This window comes from Pongo abelii, chromosome 2 (assembly GCF_028885655.2).
Source record: "Pongo abelii isolate AG06213 chromosome 2, NHGRI_mPonAbe1-v2.0_pri, whole genome shotgun sequence".
Lineage (NCBI taxonomy): Eukaryota > Metazoa > Chordata > Mammalia > Primates > Hominidae > Pongo > Pongo abelii.
The window spans coordinates 22254742-22273015 of record NC_085928.1 but is presented as its reverse complement, the minus strand read 5'-3'; the positions used below and the strand labels follow the sequence as shown (position 1 = coordinate 22273015).

The window sequence follows — 18274 nt, the reverse complement described above, 5'->3', positions numbered from 1 at the left end:
ACTGAATATTTCCTCTGAAGACCTCATAATAGATTCATAAATATTAGGATATGTCTTTACCATTACCTACCCACAGGCAAGAATAAACTAAAGATGAGCATGGAGACTGAATAGGTGTAACTATGAAAAGCTAGAGAAGCTGGCCAGTCTGGTTCCATATTAAACAGTTGTTTTCCTGGCCAAGGCAGGCAGATCTCTTAAGGTCAAGAGTTTGAGATCAGCCTGGTCAACACGGTGAATCCCCGTCTCTACTAAAAATACAAAAATTAGTCGGGTGTGGTGGCACGTGCCTGTAATCCCAGCTACTTGGGAGGCTGAGGCATGAGAATTGCTTGAACCCAGGAGGCAGACGTTGCAGTTAGCTGAGATTGGGCCACTGCACTCCAGCCTGGGCAACAGGGTGAGACCCTGTCTCAAAAACAAACAAACAAACAAAAAAGTTGTTTTCCTAATGTTTTCTCATTAGGTGATTTTTGAATCAAATCACTGAAGATACCGGTTAAAATACATATACATTATCTGGAGGCAACAGGTATCTCCAGTCCCAATAGTGTGTTCTGTGGCAACCTCTGCTTCCTCTAAATAAATGGCTATCAAAAGCAAGGCAAGCTCACATTTAGAAATGTCAGCTCCCCAAGTGCCCCAGCATGGGTGTTGGTTGGGTTGATTAGCTCTGGACACCAGGGTGGAGGCAGAACTGAATTCAAAGAGACAGACAAATAAAGGGAAAAGGAGTTGCGAGGAGTGGCAATGTGAACCTATTTGGAGAGAGACCTGTGGGAAAGTCGAAGGTGGGAATGTCAGCTGTTCAATGGAGCAGGGACAGGCTTGAGAGCTGGGAGCAGCTTTTGAGAAAAATTTCTCCAGGAATAGGAAGAGTCCAGTATTGAAACAGTCTAGATAAAATTAACAGTTTGTATTTGTTAAACATTTACTAGGTGCTAGATATTATTCTAGGTGTACTGGGCACTAGGATGAGACAAACTCAAAAGTAGTTACATTTAACGCACTGTGAACTGAAATTGAGGACCTGCACCTAGAACCTGCAATGAAAGAACAGACTGTCTCTAGGGCTGGTATCTGAAAGAAATTAACAGCTACATTGTGGGTAAGATACAGAAAGCTGAAAGTCCTGTCTATTGTCTAAATTATACTAAGCTTATTTAATTGAAGAGATTTTCAGCCAACATTTTAGCTTTCTGTGAATTCCAGGACCTCCTACCACTTAGAAAACAGATTTTGCCTGTAAAAGTGGCTATGTGTAATGCTATATGCCTACTGCAGAGAAGTGCTATCCAAAAGAAGTAAAAAGAAGACACCATGGAGTCCAGCTTGTGAGCTCAACAGGAGAGACTGTTGGGTCTCTCTTCTTTACTGCTCTAGTCTCTCAGTGCCCTGCAACAAACATCTGTTGGCAACTGAGTAAATGAGTCAATGAAGTGCTGGTGGGAGAAAGTTAACAGCCCTGAGATTTTTTTTTTCTTGTAGTGGTACTCAGGGTCTGTTCATTACAGTAATCTATTTGGCCAGTAGTTATCTTAACCATCCTGATCCCCTGACCTAATTCCAAAGCCTGTGTTTTGAAAAGGAAGCAGAATCAGTTTAAATAATGGATTTCATGGCCGGCAGGATTAGATGAAGTGACAGAGGTGATCCCAGGCATTTATCTGTATGCAAGAGTGTTGCTAGGTAGACTCGGTTCCATAATTCAATCTGAGAGGCTTCATCTACTTAATACAACTATATTTAAGTTGGATTAATTGTTTGAACAGGACAACTCTGTGATGACTAGTTTTGATATAATATAAACACAGCTCACGAGGTTTGGTAAAAGGTGATTCCAAAGGAAATTGACAGAATATTTTTCAAGATTCGTGACCACATTATTTGCAAAATTTGGAGAAATGTTAAGAGGGCAGAGTTTATCTATGAATTTTTCACCTACTTATTCAATACACATTTACTGAGCAATTTTTATAAGATCAGGCACATGCTAGGTCCTGCTTGTTAGGACATACTGGATGTGTGACTAAACTCATTATAGCTTTCCATATAATTTGTTACGAAGTATGTTTTTAGAATCTCAAAGTTCTGTCCACATTCTGTGATTCACTCATCACTCGCAAAAGCTCACATTTTCATAAAAGTCTTTTCTTGAAAATTATAAGTATTTTCTTCTGCTTTAAATTACACTTTGGGGACAGTCAAGAAGAAGCAATGTCAGACTAATTGCACTAATAATAATAGGACCCAGGCTGCTAGCTTTGATCTTGGGAACCATCTGCAATCCAGACCACTTTGATGTTTCACACAATGGAAGCATAAATATTATCTATGTACACCATGATTGGACTTTCAGAAATCTAATTAAGATGAAGGTCAATTAAGAGAAAATGAAACCTTAACTCCAAAAGTCCGGGAAGAGATGGAAGATGATGGCATGGTTGTGTGTACATAAAAGAAGCTAACCTAATTATAAACTTACACAAACAGCCAGAGAAGTTGCCTTTCATGTGACAAAAAGGTCCTAAAGCATTTTATAACATTGCGATCATTAATGTGTCTTTGAAACACACCCAAGACTAGAAAATAATAGTAATAACTGGCATTTCAAAACTCTATTACTAAAACATTTGAAGATAGCTAGGGATAGAAGCACTTCAGAACTCATGAAATGCAGTCCTTTGCTTCTTGGAAATGAGTGCCATAAACTATAGCAGAGTCCTTTGTTTCTATTAGATTCCTCTAGGTTTGGTGTGAAAGAGATTTTGCTGCTTGTTTCAGAGGTCTGCAAGGCTGGAGGAGGCCACAGGTAATGGTGCATCCCAGCACAGGCTGTGTAAACTTTAGCAAGTTTCCTCAGCTCTCCAAGCCTTAGTTTCCAAATTTCTAAAGTAAGACTAATGATGCTTATCTCATAGGTTTAAAATGGCTGTGGGGATTAAACAACAAATATAAATCTCTCTCTCTCTCTCTCTCTCTCTCTGTTTTATTTTGAGACAGAGTTTCACTCTTGTTGCCCATGCTGGAGTGCAGTGGCGTGATCTCGGCTCACTGCAACCTCCACCTTCTGGGTTCAAGTGATTCTTCTGCCTCAGCCTCCTGAGTAACTGGACTACAGGCACCTGCCACCACACCCAGCTAATTTTTGTATTTTTAGTAGAGACAGGGTATCATCATGTTGGCCAGGCTGGTCTCAAACTCCTGACCTCAGGTGATCCACCCGCCTCAGCCTCCCCAAGTGCTGGGATTACAGGAGTGAGCCACCAAACCCGGCCAATATAAATCTCTTAACTCAATGCTGCACATAGTAGGTATGTGGAATTGCAAATTCCTTATCTTCCTCCTGTGAGCATGGGCTTTAGAATCAAATGGAATTGAGTCTGAATCCCTTTTCTTACATTTACTTTCTGTGTCACTTTGAATGGGCAGTTTTACCTCCTTGGGTTGTGCTTTTTCAAACTCTAAAATGATCTCAATTATATCTACCTTGCTGGGGTTGTTGAGTAGAAAGAGAGAATTTATATAAAATCTCTGGCACATAGGAGGACATAAGGTGACAGAAAGTACTCATCACAGCCTAAAGGATACTTTCAAATATGGATTAAGATGTTTGTACATGTGTGCCGGTGTGCCTATGTGTGTGTATGTAGGATGTGTGTACATTCAATGCATAGAAGGGACGAACTGTCAAAGCTTCCACACTAGCCACAGCTGTGTGATGTGGGAACTTGAATTTGAATGATGCAGAGTCAGTGCTAACTGAACAGGGTAAACGAATTCTCTTTATTCCTTTGCTGGGTGACACACATCATATAGATCCTCCCCCCGCCCACCCTCTTTCGAACTACATCTAAGAATCCTTTCATCCAAGAAGTTCAAAGTATGCCCACTTACCTATGCATCTTAGTGAAATCTTCCTTTCTAATGCCCATACTTTGGGACAAATAGGTAACTGAAATTAACTTATCAGACATTCCTGTTAGCCATCAGGGACACATGGTATCTGACCAGAGTGGCTCTAATTTGTTCCCAAGGCCAATTATTTAAATAGCAGAGGATAAAATATAATCTTGAGGCATTGCCTCCTGACAAACAATGCATTAAGATGGAAATTCCAGTTAAACCAGATACAAATTGTTGTTTTTTCTAAAGTAGTATGACCTTGATTTCCACGAAGACCAGCATAGTGACCGCCAGCAATGTTAGTGCTGTCTGATCATGTTTTCTTAATTCTTTAGTCTGAGTAAAAAAGGGTATTGTTAAACGTATTATGGATTACATTTAGAGTTGATTTATCAAATTCAAAGGCCAAGTCCTGTCCTTGGATGTGTTCAATGTATAAATGTGCATTCCTGGCCAGAGGAGCATCTGCTTGAAATATAATGTTCTTTTGCTAATGGAATCTTTAGAGCTCACTGGAGGTAGAGCACCTAGCACCTGCTGGCTCCTGCCATACTCACAGTTCACAGTGACCTTGACTTGTTTGACATCCGCCGAGGAGACCTCGTTGGCAGCTTTGCACTCATATTTGCCTGACTGCTCCCTGGTGATGCCGAGGATCTCCAGATATTCTTCTTCTCCTTCAAATTCCCTTCCTGAAAAACAGAGATTTTCATGATTCTTTTTTAAAGTCTGAAATAGGCAGTAGATCCTCTCATTATTCTTTTTAAAAGCAATAAGTCCACATTTCCTTTCAATGATTTGAAAATGTACTTTGTCTGACATCAGATTCCACAGAAGCAGACCTCAAGACAAAAATCTTGTGAAAGTGATTGAGTAGAAAATACTCTCAGGAAAAACCAGAAAGAAAATGGGAAAATGGGACTTGGAAGAGAAAGAAGCCAAGCAAGGGTGCAATGCCAGGCTAAGTCCCACAGAGAGCAACTGTGGCTCAGTCTTTCAGGGAGGCCTGGGGACAGCTCATGTCCCACTTCAAAATTATTCTGGTCATGAGGCTGGGAGCTGGGGTGTTTATACGTGCATGCACTCACTAGTCGCTGGTTAAGGGTTTCGAACAAAGTGGGAGCTGGTGGGTGGTACATGCAAATCATAAAGTGCTCTGAGGGGATATGGCACCAACATCATCTATTACCCCATGCTGCAAAGCACTCTTTTTTTGTTGTTGCAAAGCACTCTTTACACCAACGTTGTTATTAGACAAAGTGGCTTCCTTTTGAGAAACCACCACTCTTCTCCAGATTCTGTTAAATTCTGCTCACAAGGATTGTATGCTAAACTGTCTTGGCAGTTGTGATCTCTGTTCTATATCAAACTACATCATCCTAGAGGCTTTTAGGCCATGGGCCAGATCCATGAGAATGTGCTGCTGATGGTGTGTTTGTGATGGACTGTCATCTGGGGTTTGGGAGTTAAATATTATTGGCTTAAAAGTTGGGATTAGGAATAGGGAGGTCCTGTTTGGAAAGATCTACATAGTTGAGTGTGTGCATTTTAGTAAAGAAATCTCAACTTAAGAAACCTTGTTTAAATTCCCCTATGTGGAGTATAATTGATTAAACCATTTTCTTCCTGAAGAGATGGAGAGAGAAATAAGGAAGACGTACAGAGGGAGAAAAATGAAAAGAGGAAAGAGAAGGTGATTGAGGAAAGAGAAGGTGAAAGAGGAAAGAGAAGAGGAAATGAGACTGGGTAGCAGGAAGAGCCTAGCCAGAGCTTGGCCAGAAAGGCCCAAGGACTTCAACTCTAGCTAAACTGAACCCCCTCACCCCAAAATTTCAAAACTCCACTGTTACGCGAGTTAGGATAGAGCAGCTGGGGAGGGTGTTAAAGAACACGGTCCTGCAACCATGATGCTCCTGGTCATTCTACACTAAATGGTACCAGTCATTAGCTCTGCTCAAATGCCATAAGCTGTTTTCCTTTTTTGGAAATTCCTCGATGACCAAATCAACATAACAGACAGTTAGCAAGGAGACAAATTTACTCTAAATATGTCAGCTAAACCTGTTAACTAGGCTCCTGACAGAACATGGGGCTTCCTTGCTAGCATTCTATAACACAACTCTCTGGATATTCCAAGCTTCAAGTCTTCTCTCAATTGTCAGTATCACTAGTTTTGAGGAAACTGTACAATCTTGATTAAAAAAACAGGCAAGAGTAATATAACATTATTTGGTTCTGAAGTTCTGCACATTATCTTTATCTAGCACATGCTTCTACTGAGAATGTTTTAGAATTAGTCTATAGCATATAGTTAAATATTATTTTTAAGAGGTTGATTTTTTCCTGTCTACATTTTTCTCTTCTCCTTTGCCAACATTTAAAGCAAGTACTTAGATCTGATTTTACATGTTATAGAAGTAGAATGTAGTAGAGAAGAAAACAGTAATCTCAGAAAGGGTAACTGGCCACTTTTCTGGATTAATTGGGCAGGATTCAGGATTGAAGGGGTAAAAAGATCTTTCCTGCATATGGTTTCTATGGACTAAGCATCATGCCAACTATTCGATGCTAAGACTCTTCTAGCTGAACATAAATACCCTGAAGGCTAATGGCAACTTTGACAATTAGTTTTTTATTTAGCAGGCAGAAATAGGTGTAAGCTCATTGAAAACCTAGAATGCAGAGGTGGAATAGAAAGTAAGATAGCATTATTTATTTTGAGAATAATGGTAAATTTTAATGAGAAAATAGTTAATAATAATTTCAGAATGTTTTAGTATTTCTTCCCATACTGCGTATCCCCCAGCCATAATCTTAATCTTGGTTGGGGACACAGCTGTCAGTAGAAGAAGGAGAGAACAAGGATAATCTTAGAGATGATTGGCAACACTGAATTCTTTCCAATTCCCATGAAATACCTAGAAATGGTGGATTATGGGTCCCTACTTTGCTTTTTGAATTTATAAAACAAAAACAAAAACTAAACAGTTGCAGGAGAGAAAAAGATTATTTTTAGCTGCACCAACTAAAGCCCTACCAATTCTGGAAGATGGCACCTATGAAAGTAAATAGTAAGATGAATGAGAGAAAAATAAAACAATATTTATTGTGTTTGGGGGCCTGGGATTCTTACATACCAATATAAGTATTAATAATCTCATTTGTTCCTGATAAGCAGATGATAAAACATATCCTTATCAGATAAACTTTCAATCTCATGTCTCTAGAATTTCCTCTAAACTACCTGAGGATAAAAGGAGAGTTTTCCCTTAAGTGACCCACATGAGAGGCAGAGACATCATTTTTGCTTCTCCTGTGATAGCTCTCCTCCTCTCTGATGGCAGCCTCTGTCTCCAGCACACGATGTGCCTAGCTATCTCAATAAAGTGGAAGTGGGCTCAAGGTGCAAACCAACTTTCGGCAGGGGAAACTACACTGTGTTCCATCATCCAACCAATATCATCCAACAATTCTCCTGCTCCTTTCTTTCCTTTGCCCCGGTGTGTCCGTCCTCATGAGAGCAAATTTTCTCCAGTTCTTTCAATTCTGACTGGCTGCTCTCAACCCAAGGGTCCTGCCAATATTTCCTTTCATTCTATCAACCTTAAGAAGACTCTCAGGCCAGAAACTGAATTTAAAACATTGAGAGACACCCCTGGGCCCTCCCTGTTGTCATGCTTCCTTTCCCTATCCCCTGGATCCTCCAGTTGAAACTCTAGCATTCCCTGGCCCTTCCTGATTAGTCTGTTCTAGTCACACCCAGGAGACTTTTCCCACAATGCATTAGCTCTACTGCTTCACTTGAGAATTTCTTACCAATTCACAGAAATTTAACAGGAAATGGGAGCTTTTCTGTTGTTGGAAAGCCAAAGCTCCAGATTGTAAGCGTCGCAGGGACCATGCCTTACTCATAATATCCTCATGAACTAGCACAGAGTTTGGCTCAGATTAGTCACTCAATAAATGTTTGTTGAGTTAGCTTGCTACAGACCCAATGCTGGTGCTTCTCCAAAATTCATATGTTGAAACTTAAGCCCCAAAGTGATGATGGTATTTGGAAGTGGGGTCTTTGGAGGTAATTAGGTCATGAAGATGGAACCTTCATAAATGAAGCCTTATAAAAGAAACTCCAGGCTGGGTATGGTGGCTTATGCCTGTAACCCTAGCACTTTGGGAGGCCGAGGTGGGCAGATCACTTGAGGTAAAGAGTTCAAAACTAGCCAGGCCAACATGGTGAAACCCCGTTTCTACTAAAAATACAAAAAAATTAGCAAGTGTGGTGGCATGTGCCTGTAATCCCAGCTATTTGGGAGGCTGAGGCAGCAGAATTGCTTCAACCTGGGAGGCGGAGGTTGCAGTGAACTGAGATTGAGCCACTGCACTCCAGCCTGGGTGACAGAGCAAGACTCCATCTCAAAAAAAAAAAAAAAAAAAAAAAAAAAAAAAAAAAAAAAAAGAAAAGAAAAGAAAAGAAAACAGAGACTCCAGAGAGTTCCTTTGCCTCTTCTGCCATGTAAGGACACAGAGAAAAGACAGCTGTCTCTGAATCAGGAAGTGGGCCCTCATCAGACAGTAAATTTGCTGGCACCCTGATCTTGGACTTCCCAAGCTCCAAAACTGTGAGAAATACATTTCTATTGTTTATAAGCTACCCAGTCTATGGTATTTTTTGTTATAGTAACCTGAATGGACTGAGATAAAGCTGAACTGAATTAAGAAATTCAAAGAGATACTAGAGTTATTGTCAGCACTTCACATAGTTTAAGAGAATAGAGCTAAGTATTGAAAAGTGGTTAAGTATTTCTGTCAGAGAAGTTGGCATAAAACTCCACTGCCTTTTAATGATCCTAATAGAGTTCTCTTTTACTGGGGAAGAAAGGGTGTGCTGCGTACTCTGTTGTTGAAGGACTGCACAGGGGCATCTCTGGCCATGTCCCGAGGAATTATCTGCCATGTGGAGTTACCGTTTTGGAAACCAACAGAGCTCCCCATGGACACAGGCACGATACAATCTCAGCAAGTGCCGTTTCTTGTTTTAAGGCATGGAATACACCAGCTGAATCTTGAGTCACAAAATTCTAAAATGCACTCAGATTCTCCTGTTCCTTTCTTTCCCTTTGCCCTCATGTGCCTGCCCCCAAGAGGGCAACTTTTCTCCACTTCTTTCAGTTCTCTCTGACTGGCTGCTCTCAACCCCAGGGTCCTGCCAATATTGTCTTTTATTCTCTCAACCTGAAAAAGACTCTCAGGCCAGAAATGGACACAAAACCTATTGTTTAAGTTCTCTGGTAGACGAGTTCTATGGCCACAATTTGGGTCTTTCTCTTGTCCCTATTATTTTTTGCCCTTACAGAAATGTGTACTTGAAATGCAAATTTCAGTATTTTGGTATTTTAAACATCTCAACCAATTTCCACAAGTCTGCTCACATCGCTTGAGTGTTATATTTATTCTGGGATCTAGTGTTTAGTTTAAATCTCCCTTTGCTTAATGTGTTTTTGTGTCTCCTGGCAATATTCAGCTACCAGGCTAAATAACTTCTCATCCTCCTCAGTGTATGCACCTTTTAAACTCTTGCACATAATTAGCATATCCCTTCTTAGTCACTGTTTACTCAAGTTGTACATATTAGTTCTTTTAATATTTCTTCATAAGTCAGAAAGAAGGGCCTAGAGCTAATGGCAAGAGAAAAGTGTTCTCTCCTGTGTTCCCCAATGTGGAGGCAAATCAGCCAGGAATAACTCCAATTAAAGTATGCCAGGTGCTGCCTTCTGAGTACAGTGCCTTCGGAGTTCCATACTTTAGTGAGCCCGGTAGTTGCTATGCAAAATGTTGACTGATTTAGATTTATAAGGTCAACCAGGCATTTGTAAAAAGGAGCCATTTGAAATTAAATATATTTCCATATATTTCTCATTCCCTTTCTTTCTCTCCTCCCCCTCCCTCCTTCCATCCTCCCATCTCTCTCTCACACACACACACATGCACACACAAACACCCCATAAAAAAACTAGTTATTTACATATAAGATTTTACTGTTAACTTTTAGGGAGCAGCACACACATTTCCTCACCCTCAAATATTTGCTCACTAAGCAGAGCAGGACTAGCCTCAAAAACTTCCCAAGACATGACAACCAGCCCCATATTTGGAATTAAAATTTTTTTAAAGACTATTGCTCTAATAATCATTATAGTACCTGTCTTTCCTTTTATTTGAGATACAAAAAATACAATTTAGGAAACTTGCTAAATTGGAGCATTTTGTGACTTTAAAAATATAGAATTCCAAGGAAAGTATGTTAGGAAATGAACGGATCATTTTTTTTTTCACTGTTCTGAGAAGACTTTTATAAGTATAGCATCTCAGTAGATCAGTCTTTCACAGATAGGAAGATGTGCTTGAAATGGGGTTGCTATTCCTTTTACTCACCTACGTTTGAATATTTACATGTAAGTGGCTGTAAACACACTAGCTATAAACACAAACATACATACAGTTTAATGAAAAGCAAAGAACTAGAATTTATCTTGCAAGGTGTATATGTGTGTGTATTTGTGTTTGTGTGGGTCTGTGATTGGAAACGTGAGTGAAGTAGGTAAGCAAGAAAAGCAAGCTATGAACGTCTACCTATGAGAATTAAAGGAAAAAAGATCACGAATCAATGATGCCATTTGAAGTTTCCTGTGAGAACTTCAAATGCTGTACCATGTTCCTGTTGTTACAGTATGTTTCATGTTTTGCTTTTGTTTTCCCCTAAGGACATGCTCTCACCTATTCCTGTTTTTGCTTTCTTCCCTGCTTTTCTGCACATCACGTTCTACACAAAAATGCTAAGGAAAGGAAGAGAGAAAGAAACACAAGAAATCTAGAAAAGATGCCTGCAGTAGGGTTCTGTTTGCATTTCCAGCCATGTCTCTCTCCAGATTATTTGAAGCTTTTGCTTCTCCGCTTCACATTCCACCTGAGAGACCCCTTAGTGTTTGACAATGTTACTGTCCAAAGGCTGAAACCACTTCTCATCCTCACTTTTCACCACTGGAGGGGAGGAGTGAAGAGTGGTAAAATGATCCCTGATTGAAAGAAGGCAGGGAAGGGGTAGATGCAGTCGTCAAAAGCAACAACCACAGGAGGATAAGGAGACACAGGGAAGAACAAGGTACTGAAGGGGATGAAGAAAACAAAAACAAAAACAAAAACAAAAACGGAGAGATGTGATATAATGAGGATGATTTTAGGGAAGAGTTGGAGAGAGAGTTTTCTGAAGAAAGAGGCATATGACTGTTAAGACATTTGAGCTGCATGCAAGGGAAGGGGTGGGCTACTCTGCTATAGAAATGTTCCCTATTTGAATAATAAGACACAACAGGGGGTGGATTATGCAAATTGGCCCCATGCCTTCTGCAACCCCAAAGGATGTAGTTAGTACCCGGAAACCAGTGACAAGAACAATGCCAGGGAAGATTCACAACTGGCTTTGGCTCTATGAATGAGCATGGGCCAAATGAAAAAGAACACCCTGGGATTATTTTTCCTGGCACCCAGAGAGATCCAATTCATTATGATTTGCATTTTTGCTTTCACATATAAAAAATAAGCTAGCTGAAATAGTTTGAGCTGAGCTTCCAACCTGAGGCTGCCATGCATGCATCCTTTTTTCAGTCCTGGGCCATGACATTCTTTTATTGTATTTATACTAAACCATTACCCCCTACTTGGTGTCAGTTTTTAGAAACTGCCCTGCCCTTCTAAATGTGATGCTTGAAGTCAGAATCCCCTATATTTAGTTCTCTGAAGGGGATTGTACTGAGAATAGCTATGGTTACATTGTAAGGCTTTACCACTGTAAAAACCACATTTGGTTTGATCATCACTGTATCCCTTCCCTAGTGTGTAGCACAATGTCGGAACCCATTAAAAGTTTAAGAAATATAGTAGAGTGACTGTTGAATGAGCTACTGCTTAATAAACACTTGCTAGGCACTGTGCTAAGTGACTCAGATATATTATCTTATTTAATTCACAATAGTTTTAAGATTGCTTACAGATGTGTAACACATAGGAACACAGGTTTAGATTGGTCAAGAAAATTGCCCAAGCTTATAATGTTAGTAAGGAAGACATGAGCTTTGACCCAGGTCTGTGGACTTTTGGGACTCATGTTCCGAAGTAAGCATGACTACTTTTATCATTAGAATGCTGAAAGATGCTCCAGTTGGCTGAATTCTTAGCTCTCAGAATCTGCTTTATTTCTTTCTTTCAAGTATAGAATGGGAGATTGAGAATAAGACATTTGAGAAATTTCCAAAGCAATGCAGCTCAATTATTGATAAAGAAGGTAGAAAGACAGGCTTCATCTTTTATGAGGTTTGTCCACTTCACTTAACTTCCTTATTGAAAGGATCAAATGAACCAATAAATGAGGGGAAAAAAGTTGATCTTTAAAAATTTAGCCTCTTAACCATTTATTTTTAGGAGTCCCTCCCTTAGCAATAAAAACCTATTGGTACACAAAAATGCCAGCAACCAGCAAAGGAGCTACAGAGACAGTGTAGAGTAGACTTAGTAGTAGAGAAGATTTCTGGGAGAAATAAGTTTTCAGGAACTTGAGAAATGCAAGTGGAGAAAAAATTAGGGCTAGCAAATTGCAAAAGGGTGTGGCAATCTAGAAGTCTCCGAGCAGGAAAAATGAGGACGGTGATGTGTGAGGACATGCACTGGGATGTGACGGGTGGTTTGAGGACTCTGGATTTGCTGTGTGAGGTACCACTACATCCCCTTTAAGCCTGCCAGCACCCACAGGGTACTGAGTACAATGGCATTATTCTGTAATTTTTTTTCTTCCTTTTTTCCTCCCCTCCTCCCCTCCCTCCGTCCCTCCCTCTTCCCTCCCTCCCTCCTTCCTTCCTTCCTTCTTTCCTTCCTTCCTTCCTTCCTTCCTTTCCTTCCTCCCTGCACACCATATAGGAAACATGATGTGTAAGCATAAAATTGTATGAAAATTCTATTTGTTTGAAGTCCTTTATACATCAACACTATTTACTCTCAGTGCCTGTTTCTTGACACTGAGTACTAACGTGTATTTTGATGAGCCTTCCTGTGAATTACTGTGAAAGTGGAGATGGGCTCTTCAAAGATTTCAAAAAATTGTGATCAACCTTGTTTAACTGACAGTGGCTGCCTGGGGAATGATGTTCAGAAGGATTCTAAGGTGGTGTCTGGGCTCAATGGGAGAGAGTGGCACTGTCCCCTTGGAGGGTAGGAGAAGGAATGTGGACCCTGTACACAGACCCTCACCTGCCCTGAATTTCCTGTAGTCCACTCGGTTTTCTCAGGTATGAAGAAATGTATTCTAAATGCAGTGTGTAGGTTGGAAGCTAATGACTGCCTAAGTGTGAATGCAGGTGGAATCACTTGGCGAATTAGGAGGGGGTACTCATTTTGCAGTGAAGATAATGAGTTCCATTTTTGATATGGTTGGTATTAGGTTTTCCTGGGACATACTGTGGAGTACATTCTATAGGTACTTGGAAATATGGGGTTGGTAAGAGATTTGAGCTAACTGTGGATTTAAATTTGTAATCCACACATGGGTTATAATTCAAATCACTGGAGCAGGGGCTGCAGAACATTTGTAGGATGTAGCTCCTAAAGCCAGCACCCACACTCTCCTACTTCACTTTTATGACCTCAGGGGTGTGGGGAAGAAGAGGCAAAACTGAAAATAAAGGATTAAAAAAGCCCCATATACTTAAAAGAGTCCTGTGGGAATAAAATAGAAGTAAAGATTCCTGCAGATGTTAATTGTTTTTTAGACTTTTTCCTAAAACGTAGGGGCAGTGGGTTGTTTGGCAGGGACAAAGATTAGAATTGCTGGACAGAGTCAGTAACAAACAAGATCACTCACCGTTGTCATCAGAACTGTGGGGGTATTACCAGACCTGTTATTAGCAACTCTGCCATGGCTCAGGATTAAATATCAAGAGAGATGAGAGCAGCAGTTGCTGTTTTTAAGAGTCACATAAATCAATTGGCATTTAGTAAGTGAATGTGTTAAACTCAGCAGGGTGATTGCACTATGGAAGGATTGCTAGGCAGAGTTTTGAAGCCACAGAAGCCTTTGAAATGTAATTAAAACAAAGCAGACAATAACCCCATCTAGCCCTTCACCCTTTCTTAACCCTGATGTTGCAATGACCTCATATGGGTTCACCCTAAAATCCCAGATCTACTTCTTCAGCTAGGCCCAGTGCTGAATGAGCTATTTGATCCAATTTGGAGAACTGTTCTTGCTTAAAGTCAATACATAAGTAATGAAGAGAAAAGAAGGGTAAGGAGTGGGAGTAGGGCAGAAGAGGAAAAGGTTTAAGTATGAATTAAAGTGATGTTCTTGGAATGTTTCCATTTAACATAAGGTGGCCAGCTCAGGGGTCAAAACAAATTATTAGTAAAGGGTCCGGCCATTGGCTTCTTCATTTTGACCAAAAGGTACAAGCTAAAAATTACTCCATCAACATTCATTCTAGGTTGCAGGCCTCTGCTTACCAGCACCCCTCAATCTGGGCTCAGGATTTTTAGCCTTCTGTAAAGCAGATGGATCACAGTGGGAGTGGGGGTCCCAGCTGCAGTGTCAGGAGCGCAGGCAGAGGTGGAGTGGGAGAGAAAAGAAGAGAGCACTTGCCTGTTCTTGAAAGCAGTCCCTCTCCCAGGCTGGGCCCACGCGCTCCTAGAAGGCTATGAGGCCAGTGGGCCAAAGCTTAATAGGAAAACAGCAGCGATTTGTCTCCACTGCTATTTATGTTTCAAGTGCTCGACAGGCTGTCAGTGCAAGTGAGGGTCGCTAAATTTACTGCCTTTCAGATTACTGCTACAGTCTCGAACTTGACAAGTCACTTCATTTAAAAAGCGCTGCATGAGGGTGTTTCCTGCGCTCCTTTTTAAATAAAAACAAAGGGAGAAGAAAAGGCCACCTCAGAGGTTTAAATGGTTGAAATAAAGAAAGTCCACAAGACTGTCTTACCCTGAGGGGTAGACCTCAGAGGGAGAGTGCTACTTTCACACACTCACCTCTAATTAAAATGGCAAGTGAGGGAGAGGGATGACCCCAAGGTTCTTGGTTTGATTGATCTGTGTACTGGATGATATTTTTATGGGTGGTGGGGGGTGGGTGGGAGGGTAATAACTGAGTTTTTTTATCTATTGAATTGGAATGCTTAAAGGACATTCAAATGGAGATTCCTTCTAAACAATGGGATACAAATAAAGGATAAAAATACTTATTCATATACAACACATTTGCATATACATATATATTATATTTATATAAATAAATGTTTACATAATGTTAACAATCTTACTTCTGGGTTATGGGATCAGGAGGCCCAGAAGTGTGCGGTCAGGGAACTTCTCTTCATTTGATGCCTTCCTATCCTGCTTGAATTTTTGACATAGATTATACATATATATTACCTTTATAATGCAATATTTTCAAAGAAAACTGAATTTAATAATTTCAGGGTCGGGAAAGACATACCTATTCTTCTGGCTGTATCCTAAGGGCAGGTTTCTCAGAATGAAAAAGAAAATCTCTATGATTTTTCTATTTCTGGCATAAGGGAAAAAGAATGATTAGGAAAATTAGACACCAATTCCAAATGACAGGAGGCATAGTAATAAGCAAGTTGATATTATATAAAATCAGAACAATTTTCTAATTAGACGGACAAAAAGTTTTCATGACTATCTATGGGCATTGTGTGTTGCAACCTACCTCCTCTACTGTTCAACTGTGGCTATTAAAGAATTGTAACCACAGGTCCAGTAATCTTGGTCCCCAAAGCAGTGAGACTTGAGCCTGGCCAATTGTTAGAAGCACTTTGCTCATGATTGAGAGGTGTCTGGACTTGAGAGTGCTGACTAAAGGTGACAGGTAGCTGTATGTGCACTCAAATGAATTTTCCTTACTATTCTCCACTCCATGGCACCAGTTTGCCTGATTGCTCTTTGATCCTTGTTACTGGCAGTCAGATTGCACGCCAGTTCCCAGCTGCGACTAAAGTTGAGCTAAATTATAAACTTGACCCATCATTTAGTTGTCACCATCACTTTTCCTACAGGGCTGGACCCTTCTTGCTGTATTTTATAGCTGACTAATAGCCTGCTCACATTGGTGCAGCATCATTCCCTAGAAATCTCTGTGCTTTGGTATTATCCGTTTGGATCTGAGTATTCTGAGAACAAGCCCAACCTGAGTTTCCCTAATGATATGAACTATAAATCTTACAGGAAAGGGGAAAAGTTCTGAGGTGGAGGTAGAAAGAACTCATCCTTTGTTCTAACTCAAGTCTTCTAAACTCCCTCAGCCCAGGAAACACTCAGCTTATCTTCCTTTCTCACGGGGAACTTCTAAGTTCCCTAGTGTCCTAGCACCACCCCCTAACCCTCCCAGCCTAAACAGTGTGAACCGCAAAATGATTTTCATGAAAGTGTACGATTAATAGAGTGTACATGGAGAATTTTCATGGATAGAGAGAGCTAACTAATACCTGCCATACAAACTGTCAGGCTGTGCAGTATTTTTCTATTATATATGGCACAGAACTTAGGATCTCAAACAAGCACTTAAATGTACTCAATCATTTGTTTATATGAGAGAAATACATTATTATGCAACGTCTTAGCCCTGTGCTGAAGCTATTTCATCTTATTCTTGGTAGTTGACCAGAAGATTGACCCCCTTGCCTCCTGTACCTATCACATAAGATCTCATTGCAACCACTCAGAATAACTGTCTAGAGATCATTTGCTAATGGATGTCAATGTACAACCTATCAAATGCTTGTTTAAGACACTTAATAATTGCAAGGCATATCTATTTGGTATGCTACTATCAGTTTATTCAAGTCTTTGGATTCTATCCAAGAATCACACATTTAGAAAGCAGACCATTTTGACCACAATTATTTCAGTACTTCCTAGAAATGGCTTCACTGAAGTGAGACCATGGACATTTCTCTAAAGACTATTTAAAAATTACCCCTTTGAACACATTTTCTATGCATTTCATAAATTTCAGTCCAACATATTGTCTAACATATTACTCAATACCCTTTATAAAAGGATCTTTTTAGTTTCCAGAAAATAAGTCTCTGTAGATGCCTTTTTCAACTCTTGCTACTATTTTGAAATAAAAAAGAAGCAATGTGAATCTATTTATTTTCCCTTTTGCTTTCACTTTTAAAAATCACACAGATATAGTATCCAGGTGTGGTGATCAGCTTATCTCAGATTCTGATCATCATCTGTACAGGTGTTTCTCAAACTGTGATCCATGGACCACCTATATAATAATCACACTGGAAACTGCTAATACATGCAGATCACTGGGCTCTTCCACAGACTTACTGAATCGGAATTTCCTGGGATGAGGCTCAGGAATCCATTAGTTTATAAAACCTACCAGGTGATACTCCAGAACACCTACATTTGGTAAGCATCCTTCTGATCTTACTAGTTTGGCATTCAGAAACATATACCTTTTCTTTTCTTAAGGGAGTTAGGTTAACTCCAGACACAGAAGCCATCTTGACCTGGGATCAGGGATCAATCCAGTATTTAGGTCAGGAAAGACTGAAGGAGACAAGTTAAATTATGAGGAGAATGAACATTCTGACTTGAACTCAATTCCCATTTCTGAACTAACAATTCAGTCTCCATTTGTTGGGTAGCACTTTGTGTCACATGGATTGTTTACATCTTCTAGTTTATCTATATAGGCTTCTTCTTCTCTCTCTCTGTGTCTCTTGTTACCCAATGAAGGAAGTGAAGTTTAGAAAAGTTAAGGAACTTTCCCAACATTACACAGATAGTGAATGGAAGAGCTAAGATGCCTGTGTGACTCTGGTGTTTTAATCAATTATATCATATTTGTAAAGTCTCAGCTGTGCTTCTGAGATTGATCCTCATTTGCCTACCAGTTCTAGGCACTAGATTCATGGCAAAAGCCAACGCTGACTGCTTTCTGGCCTACCTGGAACTCCAAAAAAGCCTGGATCTCAACTCCCAATTGTGGGTTACCCTTTTCTTTCCTCTCCATCCTACAGTTCTCAGTGTTGCCTGGTATAATCACTAGATTTCCTCACTGTAAAAATCACTAAGAATAGGTCATTTACACCCAAAGTTGAACAAGAAAATGTACATTACCTTTCTTGGTTTCATTATGCATGGATTTTGTTATAAAAGCACCTTTGATGGGTGGATAAGCTGTTGGTGAACTTGGAGAATGACAGACGGAGGGCTACTGACCTTCTCAAGTGTTGGAAGATCATTAAGAGTAAGTTAATCTATAAATAGGTGAGAAATTTAAAGT

The 18274-nt window shown here is 40.1% G+C and overlaps 1 protein-coding gene across 3 annotated transcripts in view; it reads right to left on the bottom strand.

Moving 5' to 3' along the window:
- Positions 1 to 18274, bottom strand: part of LSAMP (limbic system associated membrane protein) — a 648138-nt gene that overhangs the window by 43340 nt on the left and 586524 nt on the right. For all 3 annotated transcript variants that reach the window (XM_024245025.3, XM_054551477.2, XM_054551478.2), the window contains exon 4: positions 4464 to 4598. In XM_024245025.3, the coding sequence (XP_024100793.1) occupies positions 4464 to 4598 (135 nt within the window). The remainder of the gene's footprint in view (positions 1 to 4463; positions 4599 to 18274) is intronic.